At 36.8% G+C, this 22512-nt stretch overlaps 7 protein-coding genes across 7 annotated transcripts; 5 read left to right on the forward strand and 2 right to left on the reverse strand.

Annotated features, from left to right (window-relative positions):
• Positions 1 to 203: 203 nt before the first annotated feature.
• On the forward strand, positions 204 to 3398 carry CHS3B (the record flags this gene model as incomplete). Its single annotated transcript, XM_447460.1, has 1 exon — positions 204 to 3398. The coding sequence occupies one exon, from the start codon at positions 204 to 206 to the stop codon at positions 3396 to 3398; it is 3195 nt and encodes a 1064-aa protein (XP_447460.1).
• A 232-nt stretch (positions 3399 to 3630) lies between these two features.
• On the reverse strand, positions 3631 to 8154 carry SNQ2 (pleiotropic drug resistance family ABC transporter; the record flags this gene model as incomplete). Its single annotated transcript, XM_447461.1, has 1 exon — positions 3631 to 8154. One exon carries the CDS (start codon positions 8152 to 8154, stop codon positions 3631 to 3633), a length of 4524 nt encoding a protein of 1507 aa, XP_447461.1.
• A 3474-nt stretch (positions 8155 to 11628) lies between these two features.
• Positions 11629 to 12930, forward strand: RPT2 (proteasome regulatory particle base subunit RPT2; the record flags this gene model as incomplete). Its single annotated transcript, XM_447462.1, has 1 exon — positions 11629 to 12930. One exon carries the CDS (start codon positions 11629 to 11631, stop codon positions 12928 to 12930), a length of 1302 nt encoding a protein of 433 aa, XP_447462.1.
• A 599-nt stretch (positions 12931 to 13529) lies between these two features.
• Positions 13530 to 14147, forward strand: PUP3 (proteasome core particle subunit beta 3; the record flags this gene model as incomplete). The annotated part of the gene is made up of 1 exon (XM_447463.1): positions 13530 to 14147. The coding sequence occupies one exon, from the start codon at positions 13530 to 13532 to the stop codon at positions 14145 to 14147; it is 618 nt and encodes a 205-aa protein (XP_447463.1).
• Positions 14148 to 14427: 280 nt separating this feature from the next.
• AIM11 (Aim11p) lies at positions 14428 to 14912 on the forward strand (the record flags this gene model as incomplete). Its single annotated transcript, XM_447464.1, has 2 exons — positions 14428 to 14560; positions 14632 to 14912. The coding sequence occupies 2 exons, from the start codon at positions 14428 to 14430 to the stop codon at positions 14910 to 14912; spliced, it is 414 nt and encodes a 137-aa protein (XP_447464.1).
• A 678-nt stretch (positions 14913 to 15590) lies between these two features.
• Positions 15591 to 19910, forward strand: TSC11 (TORC2 complex subunit TSC11; the record flags this gene model as incomplete). Its single annotated transcript, XM_447465.1, has 1 exon — positions 15591 to 19910. The coding sequence occupies one exon, from the start codon at positions 15591 to 15593 to the stop codon at positions 19908 to 19910; it is 4320 nt and encodes a 1439-aa protein (XP_447465.1).
• Positions 19911 to 20164: 254 nt separating this feature from the next.
• IES5 (Ies5p) lies at positions 20165 to 20548 on the reverse strand (the record flags this gene model as incomplete). The annotated part of the gene is made up of 1 exon (XM_447466.1): positions 20165 to 20548. The coding sequence occupies one exon, from the start codon at positions 20546 to 20548 to the stop codon at positions 20165 to 20167; it is 384 nt and encodes a 127-aa protein (XP_447466.1).
• Positions 20549 to 22512: the final 1964 nt, after the last annotated feature.

Raw genomic sequence — 22512 nt, forward strand, 5'->3', positions numbered from 1 at the left:
TACTACGATTAACATTTTGGACAAATTTCTTGTCTTAGTACCTTATCGCTTAAAGCGCTGACACTAAAAACAATTTCAGAAAAAAAATCGTCACTATTTAACTGTTTTGAATGGTTATAATTAATTAAAAAAAAATTGATGAATTTGTTACTTTTCATAGAATTGTGAATAATCGCATATGTAGCACAGGTCACTTTGATGCTATGGTTATGACAGCAATTGCTGGTGACAAGTTCCTTTACCCAAAACTCAATAAAATCGTCCCGTTTACTTTATTCTCCCATCACTCACCAGATCTTGAAAATCCACTATTGGAAAGTGAATTAAATACAACTGAAAATACAAAGGAATCAATAAGCGTAATAAACCCAGGTAGCAAGAAGAGACATAAAGCTCGATGTAGGAGAAATGGGAGAAATGAATTATTCCAGTCTAAAGTTAGAGGTTGGCATTTTTATTGTAGAGTTGTTACAATTTTCATACCATCAAAAGTGCTAAAATTCTGTGGAATTAGAACAGTTGAGCAACAAAGAGCCTGGAGAGAAAAAGTTGGGCTAATTTCAATTATACTCGCAATTGGTGCAATTGTAATTTACATTTCTTTTATTTTTACAAATACGGCTTGTGGGTATAAGCAACCTAAAATACTGCATCGTAATGTCTCTGACAGTTTTATAAGGATTAATGGTAGAGCTTATCCATTCAATTGGGCAAATATTCCCGAATCCACGCCTATTTTAATTTCATATTATGGGCTCTTTGCGCCAAAATCATACGGAGGAAAAGACGCATCCTTGCTTTTCCAAAATGTTAATGGAAACTGTCATGGTATCATCAAGCCTAGAGAGAACTGCACCATCCCCCATGATAACAATGGTAACCTTGCTTGGTATTTTCCTTGTGTTGTTTTGAGCAAGGATGATTATATGTCATGGGATCCAGAAATCGAAATAGAAAATAAACCCAGTAATTGCCATATATCAGAATTTGAGAGGGATTCTTACTATTACTTGGAATACCCAGTCAATATATATTATACTTGGGATGATATCAAAAACTCTAATAGGTCACTAGTGGTTTATAATAACTATGTTCTTGATCTGAAGATATTGCAAATGCTTTACAAGTATGATCTTGACGTACCTCCAAAACTTCTTGAGCTGGGAAGTCTTCCAATTAATGGGTACGACATATCAGTTACTCTCACTACTAATTATGATAAAAAACTGGCAAGATGTCTTATTGATATTGCAACAGTGGGACTCATAGACGCAGAGCCGCTTGGATGCATAGTGGCAAATATCATTCTTTATTTATTTCTAATTTTTATCATGTCAATTGTAATTTTAAAGTTTGTTATTGCCTGTTATTTTAGATGGGTGGTTGCCAAGGCTCAGGGTTCATTCAAAGTTAATAACAAAACTATGATTCGAATAATGCGAGACATAGAGGATTGGGCTGAAGATATAAATAAAAAGGCGCCAATAATGAATGTTAATTTCTTACCTGAAAATACATCCTTGATAACAAGAAAAAGAGATATAGTAGAAGGTATTTCACTTCATCCAAAAAGGATGTCAAATCCTACTTCCATTCTATCGGGTCCCAATAGTAGTAATGTAAAATCAACAACTTACTTGAAGCCCAATCTAAAGATAGGCAATTCAATAAGCCAAAATTTTGATTCATTTATCAGAAAAGGAGAAAATTATTGTCTTTGTTCTTTTCCAGAGACGAGTAATTATAGAGATAGTCTGTTAAAAAGCTTAAATGATGGCAATCTTGATCCTTCCATCATACACAAAAATGTTGTCAAACCAAATAATATTATTCATGGAAGCTCAGATGGTTTTTTGAATACAATATGTTTTGTGACATGTTACTCAGAAGGTGTTCGAGAACTAAGATCAACTTTGGATGCCCTCTGTACAACAACTTATCCAAACACCCACAAATTGATTATTTTAGTTTGTGATGGTCAGGTAACTGGAGCTCATAACAAGAAGTTAACATCAGAAATAGCATTAAATATGATTACCGACTTTATTGAAGATCCAAATGAGGTTATTCCATATTCTTATCTTTCTATCGCCTCAGGAGCAAAACGTTTTAATATGGCAAAAGTTTATGGCGGCTACTACAAGTATGATTCTGATACAGTTGAGGAAAGTCAACAACAGCAAGTTCCAATTGTATTAGTATCCAAATGTGGTTCTTTCTATGAGATACATTCTTCTCCTAAACCAGGAAATAGAGGAAAGCGTGACTCACAGATCATACTAATGTCTTTACTACAAAGGGCTATATGTAATGAGCGCATGAGTGAACTGGAGTTTCAACTACTAAAAGTTATTTGGCAAGTTGGAGGTAAAATGATAATGGAATATGAGACTGTTTTAATGGTTGACGCCGATACTCGAGTTTTTCCTGATTCTATAAGACATATGTGTGCAGAAATGGCTAAGGATACAAATATAATGGGATTATGTGGTGAAACAAAAATAGCAAACAAGAAAGAATCATGGGTAACAGCTATTCAGGTATTTGAATATTATATTTCTCATCATCACTCAAAAGCCTTTGAGTCTATTTTTGGATCAGTTTTATGCCTACCTGGTTGCTTTTCAATGTTCAGAATAAAATCCCCAAAAGATAAAGAACAAACATGTTGGGTTCCAATATTGGCCAATCCTGACATAGTGGAGTGTTACTCGAACAATAGCACAGATACTTTGCATCAAAAAAATTTACTTTTACTTGGTGAAGACAGATATTTATCTTCACTACTGCTGAGAAAGTTCCCAAACAGAAAACAGGTATTTGTACCAAAAGCAGCTTGCAAAACAGTAGTACCAAGTAAATTCTTAGTTCTGTTGTCACAAAGGAGAAGATGGATAAATTCCACAATTCATAATTTAGTTGATCTCCTGAGGCATGACAATCTTTGTGGCACATTCTGTTTCTCCATGCAATTTGTTGTTTTATTGGAGCTATTAGGGACAATACTTTTACCTTTCGCTATACTAAGCACTATTTATGTCATTATTTATTCTGCGTTGTTTGCACCTCTACCGATGCTCACATTAGTGCTACTTTTGGTTATATTGGGTCTACCTGGTGTATTTATTGTTATAACTACGACTAAACTGGTTTATGTTGTTTGGATGCTTGTTTATCTTGTTGCATTACCAATATGGAATCTTATCCTTCCTGTTTATGCGTTTTGGAAATTTGATGACTTCTCATGGGGAGAGACTAGAGCAACGAAAGACGGCAAAAGAAATGACATCAATGAAACAGCAGATACATTTAATCATACAGCAGTCAATATGATGACATGGAAAGAGCACGCTCTAGATGAGAAGGCTAGAGGGTCCCGCTACCCGTTCGCTGTGTAGCGGCTATGAAGTACAGAATGCAAAATATAATGAAAAAGGTTATACATAATAAAACACAGATAAATTTTGTAATTAGGGTTAATTGATAGAATTTATTAAAGTTGTAATTAGTATAAATTTAATATAAGAAGAAATATAGTTCTTCAAATATGTTTAGTGATTAATGCAAAAAAGTCAATAATGCTTTGAGAGTGTTTTCTTTGAGGTGTTGTAAAAATGCAGTACAGTGCATTTAGTTGGACTTCTTCCCCCTCCTCGTTATTCTTGAAAATAATTTGAAAACACGGTCAAATTTAAAAGAAACGCCTCTGACATGGAAAATGTAATAAATAGCAACCATGGCACAAATGTTGAAGCCAATATAAGCCCAATACAGACCAAAGTTCCTCCACAAATAACTGTAGCTAGCACTGATGTGTTTTAAGTAGTCATCACCGACTTCGTAAATACAATATTCACAGGCAGTTGTAGCATTTGGATTGGCAATATAACCACCACGTTTATCCAAAAATGCTTGAGTGAATTCCTGGCAAGTTTGTCCAGCTGGGGGATCAAATATAGAGAGTTCTTTCTTCCTACAAATGACAGGTTTGTTATGTAGCAAAATACCAACCATATTTTGCACAAAATAGGTATAAGGAGAAGTTTTCCACATAAAAGTCCAGAAGCCTGGCATTAAAGAAACGGGCTGAACAACACCACAGAAAGCAATTAGGAAAGACAAACATAAACCTAAAATAACATTCGCAGATTGCAGATTTGGAGCCATGTATAAAACGCACAGACCAAATCCTATGTAGTACAATTGGAACATGATGGAATAGTTTAGATAGTATACGGCAGATGCGGAAGCCTGGAAATGAGTTCTCAGTGGGAAGTAAGAAGAAACGAAGAAGATTGCAGAAAATAGGAAATGATATGGAATTTCACTTAAGTATTGAGTTATCAACAACAAAGACCAGTGGAACATATTCGATTTGGATTCCCTTACCTCAAATAACTCTCTAGCCGCAATGGCACGAGCTTGGATTTGGTTCATTGCAGGAGCTGATAAAATGATAGAAATGAAGGCAGCAAATAAGGTATTTTGCAAACCAGTATAAGAGTCACCTGGATCATAAAATGTAAAACCGATATATAAACCACCGACAGTCATCAACATCATTTTAGACATAATGTAATCTAAATTTCTCCAAAGACTCATAGATGTTCTTATCAATACCCATTTGAATTGGTAAGCATAGGAAGTAGCATACTTGGTTGGTGCATCGCCAAACTCTGACTCGGTTTTTTGATTTGATAATTGGTCAATTAAATGATCGACCTCCTTTTCAGTCGAAATAAATTCATCCGAATTCTTCCAGATTTGATGCCAATCTTCGGTCACAGATGCAGTAGCACCGGCACCAATGGCTTCTAAGATGTATTCAGCGGGATTTTCACTAGGAGAACACTTTCTTGCACCGTTGCGCTCAAAGTAGCTCAAAAGAGTTTTGGAGTTATCACCAATATCACCAAAGTACACTGTTTGACCTCCCTTCTTCAAAAGTAATAATCTGTCAAATTCTTCAAACAAAGTGGCAGAAGGTTGATGGATAGTACACAAAATAGACTGGCCAGCCTTAGCCAATTTCTTCAATAGTTGTACAATAGCCCATGAAGATTGTGAATCCAAACCTGAAGTAGGTTCATCCAAGAAAAGTAGCAGGTCAGGTTTAGCGACCAGTTCGACACCGATAGATAATTTCTTTCTTTGCTCGACATTCAGACCTCTACCAACATCACCAACAAGAGCATCAGCGTATTCTTCCATGTCCAAAACTTTGATGATTCTTTCAACGTGTTCCATCTTTTCCTCTTCAGGAACATTTTGAGCACGACGCATACGAGCAGAAAATTGTAGTGATTCTCTAACAGTTAATTCAGATATGTGAATATCTTGTTGTTGAACGTAACCAGTCCTTCTTTCGAAAGAAATATCGATTGGTTTACCATTGACTAACATATCACCAGTAATGATACCAACATTTCTTTGAGCTAGTGTATTCAAAAGAGTTGTCTTACCAGCACCAGATTCACCCATCAATGCAGTTAATGTACCCGGTTTACAGAAACCAGAAACGTTATCTAATAATTGACGCATACCACCATCGTAAGGAATAGTGTAACAAACATTTCTCCAAATGAAAATACCCTTGGACTCCAATTCCTCAAATATTTCATCTTCAGAGGTTGTTGAACTTCCACTTCTGCTTGAAAACTTCTCCTTGGTATCAATTTCATGGAGTTCTCCGTCTTCTTCATCAAGTTTCATGTGGTATTTTCTTGTACCCTTCTTGAAAATCAAAGCATCACCACCACCTTTTACTGGTCTTTTAATTTCAGTAATAAGAGCCTTTAGAGCAATATAACCGAGTAAGAAGCACCACATGATACCAAAGTTTCTCCATTCGTGTTTGTACTCATATTCGAATTGTAGTCTCAGATAATCATCACCCAAAACCCACGATTGGCCTGGTTTAGATCCGACAAAAGCACAAACTTGGTTTTCGGATGCAATGTTTTCATAGCCAGGTCCACTTGGAACCAGGGTACCACCACAACCCATATGTCTGCCGTGGAATTCAGCTAATAACATGGACTCAAAAGCGTATCTAATAGGTAAAATATAAGAAATCCACTTAAACCATGGGCGCATTGAAGGTAACTGAATCATATATGTAGAGTAAAGCGAAATCGACATCATTACAATACCAGAAATAGAGTTAGCTTGAGAAATATTGTCACAACCTGCGGCGATTAGTTCAAATAAAGCATTGATTGATTCAGAACACATGGTTAGGAAGAGGTATACTCTGAAAAAAGATGATGCAGTTCTGTTCAGACCAGACAGGAAGTAGATAATAATTAGAAAACATGTCATACCGATCATTCTGAATGGAAAGTTGGCGATAGTACTTCCCAATGCTTCAGCTGCTGGATGGTATAAAGAGTAGATTTTGTGTTTCTGTAGAATAGGTCTGTGCTCAAAAGACAGATTGGCTAAACCCATCAAAGAGTAGTACAAAAGACAGAAATATAGGACACCACCTCTGGAAAATGCACCAGAAGTAGATGATGGGGTATTGTAATATAATGAACCAGAGACTAGAGATTGAATGATTGCAGAGCAAATAGTAATAACAGTGTAAGCTTTATCACCATAAATTCTTTGGAAACCACGTTTTGTACAGAGTCTTATTTGTTCCCAGAATGAAACAGTGTAGTAAGACTTCTTTCTAGCATGCTTAGATTTTTCTTGTTGCATTGATTGGTCGTATATTTCCTTGGTCTTTTCAGTATCTATTTCCTTTTTGTATTGGTCAATATCTATCAAAAGCTGTCTGTACTCAGGGGACTCTTGCCAGTATCTTTCAAATTCCTCAGCAGTTCTTGGGACTTTGTTCTCGTATCCAGGCCTAATCTTGTGGTAACCATTGACATCTGTTAAGGCAGTTAAAAACTCAGCTGTAACTTGTCTAGGTGGACATTCATAACCCATTCTGTAAAAGTAATCCTTAGCTTCATCAATTGGGCCAAAGTATATCTGTCTACCAGTGTAAAGAACTGTAACTTTATCGAATGTTTCATATATGTTTTCGGATGCTTGATAAATTGTGACAAACGCTGTGGATCCTAAAAGATTGGTAGTGATACGGATAGCCTTAGCGTATTCTAGTGCTGTAGAGGCATCAAGACCTCTAGTAGCATTATCCCAACAGTAGATGGACCCCTTAGTTACTAAAGCTTCAGCAATGGAGACACGCTTACGTTCACCACCAGAAACACCTCTAACGAAGTCATTACCAACTTTAGTGTGATATGTATGTCTTAGACCAAAAATTGTGGCATGTAGATCTCTTGTGGAGGCTATGTATTCTTCACGAGAGACATCGTTGACTCTCTTTGATGGAGTCTTACACGCAATGGCGAAATCCAAGGTCTGTTGTACAGTCAAGTGAGGGAAATGCACATCCTGTTCACCGTTGTAGATCACATCGGGCTTGTAGCGTTTCATCATCTCCTTCTGTGGAATACCATCATACATGATTTCACCTTCAACACCACCAGCGAATTGATCAATTTCACCAGCAGTGACTTTAAGCATAGAGGAACAACCAGCACCCGGTCTACCTAGCACAAGAACCATCTCACCGGCTCTAGCAAGACCACTGACATCGTTCAGAATGGTACGCATCTTTGAACCGCTTTTGTCTCTGATGGCTTTGTAAATGGTGTAAGGAAGACATAGGACGTTACCAAATGTGGCACCTTCCATGGCGGTAGAGTCGGCACCTCTGGCACTGACATGCTCCAACGTTACACCAGCTTTTCTCAAGTGGATACCTTGTTCGTCAGCGTCTCTGACAAATGAGCCGATAATCCTTTCGGCATCGAATCTATCGCTCTCAGACAGCTGGCTCAAGTCAATGTTACCACCGCTACGGGAAGTGTGTCTCGACAGCACATCGGCTAGAGATTGCACACGGCCAACCATCTCTGGGGATAGCTCAGCGGTAGAGCTACGGCGCGAGCGGGATAGAATACTCCTGTTGTCGCTGTGCGCATCGTCACCATCGGCGTCTTCGTGCGATCTTCCGCTCAGAATCTTGGTCAATTGGTCAGCAGGCGTCTCCTCGTGACGACCATGCTGAGTCAATCTACCTTCGAAGGAAACGTCCGAACCAGCAACCGAGATCTCTGAAGAAGAACTCATTGTTTCACTCGTTATTGCAGTATTTTTACCTGTAACGTAGTAATTATTCTCAGAAACGGTTGTAGCTCTGATCCGATTTAAACAAAATTAATGAAAATTGAATGCCTGCGGATATCCTTAACAGAAAGAAAGCGCTGAACAGAAAATAGAATGGAAAAAGAAACCCTTTCTGTCAATAGTGCGCGGGGAAGTGGTTTTATCTGTTTTTCTTCCGTGGAATGCCAGTCAGATAAGAAAGATTTGGTTCTCACGTAGCACTGCTGTTTGGCACTGTAATAAGAGTTTTCGACTAAAAGAAACAACTTCTATTGCAAAGCAACGTGTAATATGTGTTCCTATAGTATGTTAACCCAGATATGATCTCCTTCTTTCGAGTCAGTACTATTATCAAACTGATATTACCTGACAATTTTCTTGGAAGTTGCAGAGTACAGTGATATTTCTTTGATATGCAGAACTACCTATTTTGTAGAAAATAGCCTGAAAAAAATTACTTATTAGAGATGTATTTATATTATTTGAAGTTATTACCTAGAAGAGAATACTGATGGGTCATCACAATATATATATCATCTCTGCATTACAAAGGCTCGTAATTTTTTGTCCTGTAGTCCTGAGAATACTAAAGAAAAATTACACCGGGGAGGGGGGGGTCATTATGGTGATATTTGTTTGATTACGATTTTTTTCCCATCCAGTTCACATTTCACAGACGATCGTCGTAGAGACAGTAGGATTTTCCACAAACACAAGTCTGGTAAACTTTCAAGTGACAAAAACTCTTCCCGTGGAGAGAGTTAGAATGTAAATATTTTGCTTAAAACTGAAAACAAAAACATTAAGATACTCAATGTGTGCAGCATCGTCGTGGGAAAATATGGTCCTGTGGAGAGATGGGAGGGAGGGCTTGTTACGGTTAGTTTTCAGTTCTGTGCTTGACCTTCCTGTGAAACTGGCGTACAGAATCTCCGTTCAGCTCCGCCGCCTACTCTCCGCGTAAAGGTTGTTCTCCATCCCGATGTTGCTCTCTCCAGTGCCCCACTGATTTTCTTACTGTTTGGGAATGTCGTCGGGCCTAGAAGGTAGTGAAAGCACACATGTGAATGCAGAGTGCTGAGACTGACGTAGAGAATATCACACAGACAAAAAGAAAAAAGAAAAAGAGAGAGAACAGCGACGTTTCTACCCTCCGCCACTGTAAGTGGAACAAACCGCTTTCTGTCACATCAACTATCGTTTTTTAATGATTAGCAGAAAGATAAAGGCTCGGTGAAACTGGCGTGGGTTTCTCTGAGACACAAGACATAGAAGCTACAAAATACATGTGGTTAACCCAAATCTCCCTGAGTAAACAGTTAGAAGAGTTGGAATATGGGTGTGCGGGAGGTCCAGGCATTGTTCAGTGTAATCCCGATTATTTGCTTATTCTGGCTCTTTGCTTTGTGCTACTACGATAACTTGGAAGGGTTTCAGCAATTGAACATTTTTTTAAGATTACGAAATGAAAGGTGCAGGTTATACTTTCTGCAGGTGGTGCTGAAACTTTTTGCAATGAGAGTCAGCAAATAGTAGCAGAGTGCAACAACAATATTTAGAGATAAACAGGAGATGTAAATTATCTTTTTTCAAGATCTTAAAGATTGCAGAGATTTGGTTTTTTGTATTGTCCTTGTCGAGAACGTTCCCTTATTTTCCTTTGTAGTATATCATTTCCTTCTATCTTCGGTTTAGTAATGGAATTGGGATAGTTTTAATGTCATTTTCATTTTGTTGTCGAATTTAAAGGTTTCTTGTAGAAGTCTGAATGAGCCTCAAACAGGTCGATGAATATATCTTTCTGTTTGTTAATTCAAATATTTGAATTTGTTACGTATCTTAATGATACCTTATTATGAACATAAAATAATACACGAACCACTAATGCATACCACTACGAAGCTTTATCCTGTGGTACTACGCCAGTATCTTTACTTGTAACGTCAGTTTTACTTGACGGCTCCATCTCGGCAAGGCTTAGAGGCTTCCATTATAGGCATCAGCGAGCAGCATCAAAGGTGTCAAAGATGCACAATTGCTGGCTCTAGTATGTAACTCTAATGGCACTCTATTTTTTTGTTTTGCTGAAAACTTTCGCAAGATCTAATACTAATGTAAGGAATTATTAATTTCCTTTAGTAATGGTGACAACCTTGCATATCTCAAATAAGGCACTTCTTCATATCTCCGTTTCCGTAATCTCGAGGGCCTTAGTTCTCTCTTAAATCCTATCCTTATCGGCGTGTTATATCCTATTTCCTGTACGGGTGCAAGTGTGTAATCTCCGTTCTCCGATCGGATACTAAATACATTACAACGAGAGCTAGATTTCAGAGGCTCCATTACTTAAAAAAAAAAGAGGACGATGTGCGCAACTTTCTGTGAGTTGTGAGCCCATAAACCTCGTTGCACCTCGCAATGATAACAAGGTTACTCTCAGATAAAGTGAGACAGGTGGGGATACCATACACAAAATTGCCACATTATTGTAAACAGTTTCGAATGCAAAACTTCCCTAGGAAACCAGCTTTTTCTTTGTTTACGCACACATTTGTGTGCAGCCTTTCAGTAAAAGCAAGTACCGTCAAAACCCTACCGATTACGTAGAGGAGTAAGATAACTACAGTTCACCAGCAGATAACTCCCCGTACTACAAAAGTTGGGAAAAAAGAAGAAAAAAAGAAAAGAAAAACAAATCTTACAATCCCGCGGAATCTCACAGGTAAACTTTCTGGGCAAATCAACACCTGAAAAGAGAAGTGGAGGGAAAAGCAGAAACAACTGAATAAGGAAAGAAATGATATCGACGTGTATAATTGACACAAAACTAACAGACGTTCCAATGGATGTATCACATGACTAGTATATTTACCCGTCGAGAGCGCATCTGTTCGATTCTCGGGGGGAGCCAAAAAAAAATATTTTCTAAAAATGAAAATTAAAATGAATTTATATAATACATAACGAACTGTATCGTGATCATATAGTTTCCTAAGTTCCAAGTTGCTCTCTGTAGTGTGTGGCAAAAAAAAAAAAAAAATTGAAATTCTGATTACTTAGTGGCAGTTGTACCAAGTGATTTCATTGTTCTAAAGGAGAGCGTAGGAACCTGGGAGAGGGATGCCAGTGAGCCAGGAAAATTGCCGAACCTTTATTTTCTTGACGAAACCCAAAACCCATTTTATATGCCTTAGAGTGTGGCCAATATCTTGAGAACACTGGATTTCAAAGGAATTCGGGATATAGTGTGTAACTAGTTCATTTGTGTGAAGGACAGGATTGCATTAGATTACAATACTGTATACCGAACTTTCAGATCTATACTTGGTTGAAGAACAAGACTCTTTCCAGTGAAGCTTGGGTTTAATACAATTTGGGTTTTCGAATTTTGATTTAACAGTTCGAAAGGGACAAGAGCATATATATCAATTTTCTGCAATGGGTCAAGGAGTTTCACAAGATAAGAAGAAGAAGAAAGGTGGCAAGCCAAAGTATGAACCACCGGTACAAAGCAAGTTTGGCAGAAAGAAAAGGAAAGGTGGGCCAGCTACCGCTGAGAAATTGCCTAATGTAGTTCCTTCAACGCGATGCAAGTTGAAGCTATTGCGTATGGAACGTATCAAGGACCACCTTTTGCTAGAGGAAGAGTTTGTAACTAATTCAGAGATATTGAAACCATTCGAAAAGAAGCAAGAAGAGGAGAAGAAGCAATTGGAGGAGATTAGAGGTAATCCATTGAGTATAGGTACTTTGGAAGAAATCATTGACGATGATCATGCAATTGTGACGTCTCCAACAATGCCAGACTACTATGTGTCAATCTTATCGTTTGTGGATAAGGAGTTACTAGAGCCAGGCTGTTCTGTCTTATTGCATCACAAGACCATGTCCATCGTGGGTGTTCTACAAGATGACGCCGATCCAATGGTGTCAGTGATGAAAATCGATAAATCACCAACAGAATCATACAGCGACATTGGTGGTTTAGAATCGCAAATCCAGGAGATTAAAGAATCTGTGGAACTACCTCTAACACACCCGGAGTTATACGAAGAGATGGGTATCAAGCCTCCAAAGGGTGTAATTCTTTATGGTGCTCCAGGTACCGGTAAAACATTACTGGCGAAAGCGGTTGCAAATCAAACGTCAGCCACATTTTTAAGGATAGTTGGTTCCGAACTGATTCAGAAATATTTGGGTGATGGTCCAAGGTTGTGTAGACAAATTTTCAAAGTAGCTGCTGAGAATGCTCCAAGTATTGTTTTCATCGATGAAATCGATGCTATTGGTACAAAGAGATACGACTCGAATAGTGGTGGTGAAAGAGAAATTCAGAGAACAATGTTGGAACTACTAAATCAACTTGACGGTTTCGACGATAGAGGTGACGTTAAAGTTATTATGGCAACAAATAAGATTGAATCCTTAGACCCTGCATTGATTAGACCTGGTAGAATCGACCGTAAAATTCTTTTCGAAAATCCGGATTTATCTACTAAGAGAAAGATTTTGGGTATTCACACATCGAAAATGAACTTGAGCTCAGATGTCGATCTTGAGAACCTAGTGACGAGTAAAGATGACTTATCTGGTGCAGATATACAAGCAATGTGTACAGAGGCCGGTCTATTGGCCTTGAGAGAAAGAAGAATGCAAGTCACTGCTGAAGATTTCAAACAAGCGAAGGAACGTGTTATGAAGAATAAGATAGAAGAAAACCTAGAAGGTTTGTATCTATAAATAAGGAAATCAGTAATTATACTCTCACTCAATTCGTTTTTAGATACTGAGTACATTAAAATAAATAATTAACACAATAATAGAACCGGTATCATCTCCCAATAAAAGGGCTTCCCTACTACGAGAAATTTGTTTACCCGGCTATTAAGTCCATTATTTTCATTTTGGTGGCGAAATCGTCTATTACCGGGTAAAATGAAAGGGGTTAGAGAGAGTTTCGCAGTAAAGATCCTTGGACTCTTGAAAATGGCAAATGTTGTAATAAGGCGAGTTTAAGAATTCAGTATAGTGAACAAAGTAGATACTATAGTCGACTATATTAGTTTCTTGGGGTTGGTGAATATAAGGACAATAACTGTTAGGTATTCTTTCAAAACAATAATTGAAGCATCATACGAAATTGTGACATTTTACCCACTAATACTCACTCTACTTTCATTTAACAATAACTAAAGGAAGACTAAATAGTGGATTTTATTTCTGCAGTTTGTTAATTTAAATTCAATTACTGTGCTTCTGGAATCAATTAAAATCAGCAATTCATTTTGAATTAGCAAAAGAAGTGTTTATTTCAAAGACATAATATACAACTATCAATCATGTCTGACCCAAGTTCTATTAACGGTGGTATTGTTGTAGCAATGGCCGGTAAAGACTGTGTTGCAATAGCGTGTGATCTACGTCTGGGGAACCAATCCCTTGGTGTTTCAAATAATTTTGAGAAAGTTTTCAATTATGGCCATGTTTTCTTTGGTATTACAGGATTAGCCACTGACGTTACTACATTGAACGAATTGTTTCGTTATAAGACGAATTTATATAAGTTAAGGGAAGATAGACCCATTGAACCAGAAACGTTTACACAATTAGTATCCAGCACATTATATGAAAGAAGATTCGGTCCATATTTTGTGGGACCGGTCGTAGCAGGTATCAATTCAAAGTCAGGAAAACCCTTCATAGCAGGTTTCGATTTGATTGGTTGTATTGACGAAGCAAAGGATTTTATTGTCAGCGGTACAGCTTCAGATCAATTATTTGGTATGTGTGAATCTCTATATGAGCCAAACCTAGAAGCAGAAGATCTTTTTGAAACTATAAGTCAAGCTTTATTGAATGCTGCTGATCGTGATGCCCTATCCGGTTGGGGTGCAGTTGTGTACATTATCAAGAAGGATAAGGTTGTGAAAAGATATCTAAAGATGAGACAAGACTGATGTATTTTCTTATTATAGCATTACAGTATATATACGTATTTTTAAATTACAAATGATATGTTATTTTTGAATTGAAGTTGATACTTGTTAGCACAACGAACGTAATAATCTGGACATTTTCCGATTGATGAAATTTTATATTTTGGTTATCAATTACAACAAAGTTGCATACCACAATCAAGTAATTACGATTGCCCATTGAAAATTATGATTTAAATACATAAATATAAAACCTCTACTCTTCAACTATTATCCAGACTACAAACATAGTATGTTGAAGATGACTGTACCTGAAATAATAAGTGATGGCAAGTCAACACGCAGAAACCTGCAAAAGTTGCTCTTCTTTGGTGCCACATCAGCTACCTTAGCAATAGCTGCCCTTACTTCGAGATCGATAGCTACAAGGAAATGTATGTAATCCAAATGCAAACATGGTCTCACACTTACACCAATTCAATTATACTAACTTCACAATTGATAGATATACCTACATTTTTCCAACTCAATACAAAAATTCCAACATTTTCAAGTAAAAGTGAAGCCCAGGCTGCATTGGGACTTTCATCAGGACTATCATTAGGAATATTTGCCATTACTACTACTGGATTTTGTTGGGCTCTAGATATTTCGTCCGCTTCCGATTTTAAACAAAGGATGAAGACATTATTCAATACTATAGATGAGAAAGAATATATGAATGATTCAGATCCGGAAACTAACAAAATTATTGAAGAATTAGAAGCCTTAATAAATAAAAAATAGTCTTCTACACAGAAACCTAACCTAGTATAGATATGGCATGTAATGGTGTTGCTTATCTTTACATGCGCAACTATCAAAATCTTGTAAAATTAGCTCTTGTATATAAATCAATAGCCTACTGGCTAAAAAAATATTAGCATTCTAGTCATTATTTCATTCATCCTTTAATTGGAAGATTTTATATGACTATAGAGATCGAATCGATATCATTCAACTGAGAGGGTATTTGGAATAACATATCGCTCCTCAGTCAAAAAACTAAAAAAAAAGTCAGATCAAAATGTAAAATCTGACTATTGAAGACGGTTAGATGTGGTCGATCAATATATACATATATACATATGTTACAAACCTAGTTTGTATAGGTCTATCATAATATTGTTGGGGTATTAGCATATAAAGTTTTCATTGTTCCCTAGCTTTTAAACCGTTAAAATATCTGCTCTAGTCAAAATAACTTACATTACCCTAACTAAACAAAATCGTCATACAAAATCACATACATTTCAATTCATTTTTATTCCGAGTCCTCAATTATTTTCCAGAACCAAACTGACTTATTACTTCTAGCTCAACATTATACTTCAGGTAAATTAGATCCTGGTGGTCAAACATCAATATCTTTAAATCAAACAGAGAATTGAATGAAATACAACGCTTTAAGTTCAAACTGTTACCATGGATCATATTTCTAAGTCTGAAGTTTCTGATCTAGGCTTTCCTTTTGCATCTGCATATAACCGATCTTCTACTGAAGATGAAACTAATACGAAGGGAATTCATAGAAGCAAAAGTACTTCTACAGCAAGTAACCTACAAAACAAAAACAGGAATAAACAAAACCTCGTGCTTTCGACTTCATTTGTATCAACCCGGAGGCTTGATAATACACCCATATCGCCAATTACTGTTTCTCAAAATAAAAGACACAGAAATAGCATCACTAAAACTATTTTAGGACTTAAAAATGAGGTCAGTAACTTACAACATGAATTGACAGAACTTAAAAAAAAGAAAGAGGACACTGAACGACTTAGAAGTTCAACAGCATCTGATATTTACGCAGGCGGTTACTCCACAGATCATTTACAAAAACACTCAATAAGAATCAAAGCTAATGCACAAATCAGAGAACTTGATAAACATATTCTTAAGCTGGAGAAGCAAATGAAAGCTTCCAAAGATCAAATGGAGCACTTGAGAAGACCTGACTCTGATCTTGAAACTTTAAAAACGAACTCAGAAAATCTATCAAGAGAAGATCTACACACTGCAGAAGAAGATCTAGGAACTGGCATATTTAGAATTGGTACTCAAAAGTCTCAATTATCAGAAGAGCAATCCAAAAAGAAGAACGATACAAATGAAGATGAAATGATTGCACATGAATCAATTGACCCTGACCATCTCGACAGTTCTTTTGATGATACCGTTAGCATGTCCGAACAGACAGTAAATCTAGAAAGTGCAACTTGGCTTGTTAGTAATTATTTAGAAAGTTTTCAGGAATCTAATGTTTCAACTGATTTTGTTTTGGAGAAAGCTAATGGCTTGGTTGACCTTCTGAAACAAAATCCGGATATACGCAGTAATTTGGTGTTAGATTCATTTATGCCATCAATTCAGAGGCTTTTGTTAAGAGATGATAACCTAATCACATCAGCGGCATATCGGGTATGCAGACATCTGATAGATGGAAAAAACTTCATTGATTTACTTTTCAAGCTTCATATCGATACTTTTATCATAATCTCACTTTCATATGACAATTCTCATCAATTAGAAAGAGAGCAGGCTTTTAAGTTAATAAGAGCATTTGTTGAGTATAATCATGGAATAAGCAAGGGTATACTACAAGCTGTAATTAGCTGTATAGAGAAGTCTGATGATCCGCTAAAGAACATGGCACTAGAGACTCTTTTAGAATTATGCTATATCTCACCAGAAATGGTAAAAGAGTGTCACGGAACTAGAATACTCGAGGGAATATTACAAGAGTATTATTCCTTTTCCTTAGCGAACATTGTCTTAGACACGATCCTAAACTTAATGTCCAATCATAATACAAGAAAGTATTTCATAAAAGACTTCGACATCTCAGTGCTGGCCACTATTTTTGCAGATGTGAACCCTAAGTCCTCTATAAATATCGAGAAAATTCAAAACTCCACCATCCTTATGGCAAAGGCCCTCAAAAGTTTTAACGGTTGTATGTTATTTTCAATGAATAATTTCCAACCGCTTCGAGAACTACTAGCTTTCTTTCAAGTTCCAAACTGTGCACCATACCTAATTGATCTATTTTTGGATATTTTAAGGATTAAGTCGCTGCCATATAGACCAAGAAATAAAGGTGTTCAACAATTTCGTATGCAACCGTCTGAGTACTATAGAGAGTGTGTGTCCCTGAACCAAAAAATTGCGTTAAAGATAATGATTCTAGAACAAGGAGGCTTTCAGGAAAACATAAACAACTTAATTAGTGTGCTTACGAATAACGATACCAACTCAACTTTAGCTACCAAGGCTCGTTATTTACTATCTGAGTACCTAAACCTAAAACTTAATCTTGTTGATAAGAAATTTCCCATTAACAAGAATCCGCAGATCATTGAAGATAACGCAAAAACATACGAAGAGACATTCGAATTTGCTAAAATGGCTACTAAGATGAGTAGGCATCGCAATACTGTGGGTATGAATTTTATCCAATATGTGGAGAAGAATAAAGCGTTTGTGCAAAACTACAAGGAGAATACCTTGGTAAGAGAAGTCGATGACTTAAGATTTAGGAGAATGGTTTATGATTCTAAAGTCTTACAAACCAAAGACTTTGTCAATTGGAACTGGAATATTATTCAAGAACTGTTTGAAGGCCCTTTAATGAACAGCACACATCTAGATGAGCTAGCTAAATCAACCAAATTTATACGGAGACTGCTAGTGTTTTACCGGCCTTTACGTCTTCGTTTTTCAAATGTTAATAAAACTGCTAAACTTGCTCAAAAGTATATTCATGTAGGGTGTCTTTTCTTCAAAATGTTAACATCCACCAATGAAGGACTGAAATTATTAATGGACGATACTAAAATCATTCCACAATTAGCGTCCTTGTTATTTAGAGCTCTCGAAGGAAATACTAGTGGTAATATCTTTAATGAAAACACCTTGAAAAATAAAATTGTTTCAGGTTATTTTAAATTCATTGGTGTATTAACGGAAACCAAAGGGGGAATAAAAGTTCTTGCAAGATGGAACTTCTTCACAGTGATATACAAAATGTTTCAGTTTCAATCTAAATTTGCATCAAAATGTCTTTTTCTTGTTCTGGCAGATTTACATCTTCAGCATTCAGCACACTGCCGGACAGTTATGGGTAAAGCATTAGTGGTAGAAGATGAAGAGGTGAGAATAAGTGCAACTAAACGCTTGGGTGAGTTACTGATTGAGCTCAATGGTTCAAAAGTTGCGAGCGAAATCGATCTTGAGAATAAATTAAACGTTCAACACTATAAAATGGAGTTACTGACAAGACAACTTTATGATTTAAGTCCTAAGGTTGTTGCTGTTGCTGATAGAGCACTTTATGAGTATATTTTAACTGGGAATGAGTCAGAGGAGAGCAGTGGCAGTACCTTCAAACTATTTTTGAATCAAATGGTGTTTATCAGATCACCTATTCTTTTTGAAATTCTAGGAAGGCCATATGGATTTCAACTGTTTAATGAAATTGATTTTGTCAAAGATGAAAGAGATTCATGGTTAGAGAAGAAAAATATCGAATATGTTGATATAGTAGAAGAGTTTATGGAACAATCACCGAGGAACAAAAGAAATAACCACTACGAGCAAAGGGATAGATTGCCGCTCCATTTTTATGAAAGTTTAGCCAAAACAGAGGACGGAATACTGTTTTTGAGTCAGACAGGGGATTTCTTAACGTTTATGAACATTATCAAAGACTATGTAAGAACAGAAATGGACGATGAAGGCATTGATATTATCAAGAACTTGAAGGCATGTCTCTGGTGCTGTGGGTTTATAGGATCTACTGAATTGGGAATAGGATTACTTGATAACTATTCACTGGTTGATGATATCGTGAATGTTGCTTACAAGGCTAGTGTTACCTCCGTTCGTTATACTGCATTTTATACTTTGGGTTTAATCAGCAAAACGCTAGAAGGTTGTGAAATATTGGATCAACTAGGCTGGAATTGTTGCATTTCTGTAATCGGGAAACCTATTGGCATAGCTCTTCCAAATAGACTTGATAGATTTTTGTCTTTCAACGAGGAACCTTGGAATATCCTAGAGACTTATGAAGAACATTTAATTGATATGAATATACAAACAGGAGAATTGATCACAACAGGTAGTGCCATCAAATTTGATCTTTTCAAACTATTGGCTGAGAAGAATGCTTTAGAGAATCCATTCCATAAAGATGATAACGACATGGACCTTTCGAATGATTCAAGTACAGATAATGTATTAGCAAATTCGAGACCGAGTGATGCAATTAGCTACCTTGATAGTGCTTCGTCTTCTATAACGAGATCTGTGAGTAATGAGAGGGCCAATACTACCTTCTCAGCGGCAGTATTTAGAGATGAAGAATCACAGGGATCTCCAAAACAACATTCGAACCAAATTGCTATTAACAACACGCCACATTCTGTTAGCCAAATTCTTGACATGGAAAACTCTGATGATGAAAGAATTACAAACGTATTAAATGTTGTTAGTCAGCTAGGTAATCACATAATGTCCAACAAAGCCATGAAGGTTATCACTGATATGAATGCCAAGTATGGATCAGATGTATTTGGACACAGTCTATTATTTATGAAAGTCCTTCAAATGATGTCCACATTCAGATTCAAGCCTCCTGTTAGGAAATTTTTGTGTGGCCTAATTATTAACAAAAGAAACCTAGGTATACTGATTGATCGCGAAAGTAAGAATCAGAAACTGTCCAAACTGCAGAACAATTGACATACATATGATAGACAAAAAACGAGATATATCTTATGTATTATTAAAATATTCATGTTTTTTTATGATATTAATGCTTTTTTGTGGTATTAATGCAAAAATCTATTTATGTTAGAAACTGTACAAAAAGATACTACACCGAGAGTTTTAAATTTGATTAGGTCAAACTTGTAAGTAATTAAGACCAGCTTAAAAAGAGTACAAAGTGTTGACGGAAAGTCACTAACCGTCATCAAATTTCTTGTCACAAGTCTCTACTCGGAGAGTGATTTACCATCTTTAGGTAACAAAGCCAATCCTTTAAACAGCTCGTATGATTCTCTCAATTCGGGCGGTACATCGAAATCATCCTTGTCCCCAGATTCTTGCACTAACTTAATTTGCTCATTATACCAACTCAATCCTGGCACTTTTGCTATAGTTTCCTCTGAGATCAATCTCGGTTCGTTATTTTTCAATTCATGCATATCCTGCAAAGTGGGTTCTAAACTTTGTAACAGGGTGATTATACTCGTTTCTTTCCTTGAGAACGTGGCATATTCTTTCTTACTAGTTGCTTCCTGTCTTATAATATCGTCGTTTCTAGCAGTTAGCTTTCTATATTCTTTCTCTAGAGCTTCTCTATCAATGGCAGGCATGGTTATTTTTACGCTTAAAAGCCTTTGTAATTCCACTTTTGTAACTGAAAAAAAAAATATTAGTTGAAACAGAACAAATGAACCGACTATTTAATAAAAAACCAAATCAAGGAATAGATCAATCATTATAGAGCGAAACACCAGCGTTTGCACATTAAGCACATCTTCATCCTTTGAGCACTATTGCTTATAGTTTGATTTTTTTGCGATGAGGTAAAACGCATCAGGTGACCTGTTCGTGAAGAAATGCAAGCTACGGATCACACATGATTACTCGTATAAAGATATACCAAGATTCCTCTCTGATTTTTTTTCCCAGTGTGATTTCACACTCTTACTGTTGAGTTGTAGCCGGGGGTGGGTGGGCATGACGATATTACTACTGTAGCGTTGTATATTAGGGGGGGGGGGATGTTATGGGGGGGGGATGCTCGTACAATGTTTCTGGTGCTTCCAGTGCTAAAAATACAGCATTTACACATTTCCATTTAGCTGGCGCAGCTGTACAGTGACCTGCAGAGAAACGACAGACACAAGCATCCCTTTCTCTCAGTGCAACTAAAGAAGTAGCTCCCCCCCACACATTTGAAGAAAGTAATCTTTAAAGAAGTAATCGCACGTTAGCTAGCCCCCCTCTTCCTTACCCCCTTCCCAATCCATCATCCCTTTATCCACTGCGCAAGAAGTCAATTTGTGAATTGTGTGTGTTCCGTATTATGTGTCACTCTTTAATTTCGCTTTCCCCCCCTTACCCCCCTTGCGAAAGTTAACCGGTACAGGACCATAATCTCACATGTCATTACATTTCCAAGGAAAGAGCATAAGTGTGGGAACATACTACAGAACGAGTTGGATAAAAGGTGAGTCATATGATTCGTATATACTAACACAGTTGTAGATACAAATACACTTTTTGTGCTGTGGGAAATTGGTTACTTCTTACTTCCACTTCTAATCACTAATCTTGTTCATTTCTGTGTGTTAAGAGTCATGTGCATTGCAATACATGTCTTGTCTTTTTTTTTAGTATGTGTGGTAGGCGTAGACTGTGTGACTTGGTGACATAGTGACAATAGACACAGTATACAGCATCAGAACCATCGAGATTATCCCGGAGTCAGCCCCTTCCTCCCTGCGATTAAGTAGTACCACTCCTACACAATACGTCGTATGCGTATAAATATTCCGACACACGCCACCCAGTACTATCCCGCACAACATGACAAAAAACATATGCGCAATTGTAGCATGTGAATGGAAAACTTGAAAATTGAAAATGGAAAATGGAAAACTGCCTTCAAGACGATCAAAAAAAGGTTCAGATGCCCTTTACCGGTCCTCATGTAGCGATCGTTTAGCGAGTCGTCACAGTTGGTATCATTCATGTGTGTATGTGTGTGAGTGTTAGTGTGTGCTAGTGTGTGTGTGTCAGTGTGTGTGTGTCAGTGTGTGTGTGCAACAACATTCCATATCACTGATAATTTTAGCTGTCAGTAACAAATTCAAGAACACACTTATACCACCAGAGAGAGACATTGTAAAGAATACACAGCTTGGGATGGAACATATACACACTATACTGTTTCTACTCTTCTGTCCTCCCCACACAGGAGGGAAGAGGGGGGCCAAGGGGAGAGACTCTTTTGGTGATTCAGAATGATATGATATTATGACTCTCTTTCCTAGCTCTCTGCCTATTCTTTTAGCAATGAAAAAAAATAAACGTAACACTTCAATTGGCTTAATAGTGAAAAAAAAAATTATTTCTCGAGAAGTAATGATTGTGATTGCTATAATGTGATTGTAAAACGAAGTAATTGTAACTAATGGAAAAAAAAAATTAATATAAATATCGGGTGTATTTGTATCAAAAGAATCTAACATATCCCATTCTTTATCTCTTAACATCAAAACTAGAACAGTAAAACATAAAAAACTAAGACAATAGCCAAGAAAGTATTTCT

This window comes from Nakaseomyces glabratus, chromosome I (assembly GCF_010111755.1).
Source record: "Nakaseomyces glabratus chromosome I, complete sequence".
NCBI lineage: Eukaryota > Fungi > Ascomycota > Saccharomycetes > Saccharomycetales > Saccharomycetaceae > Nakaseomyces > Nakaseomyces glabratus.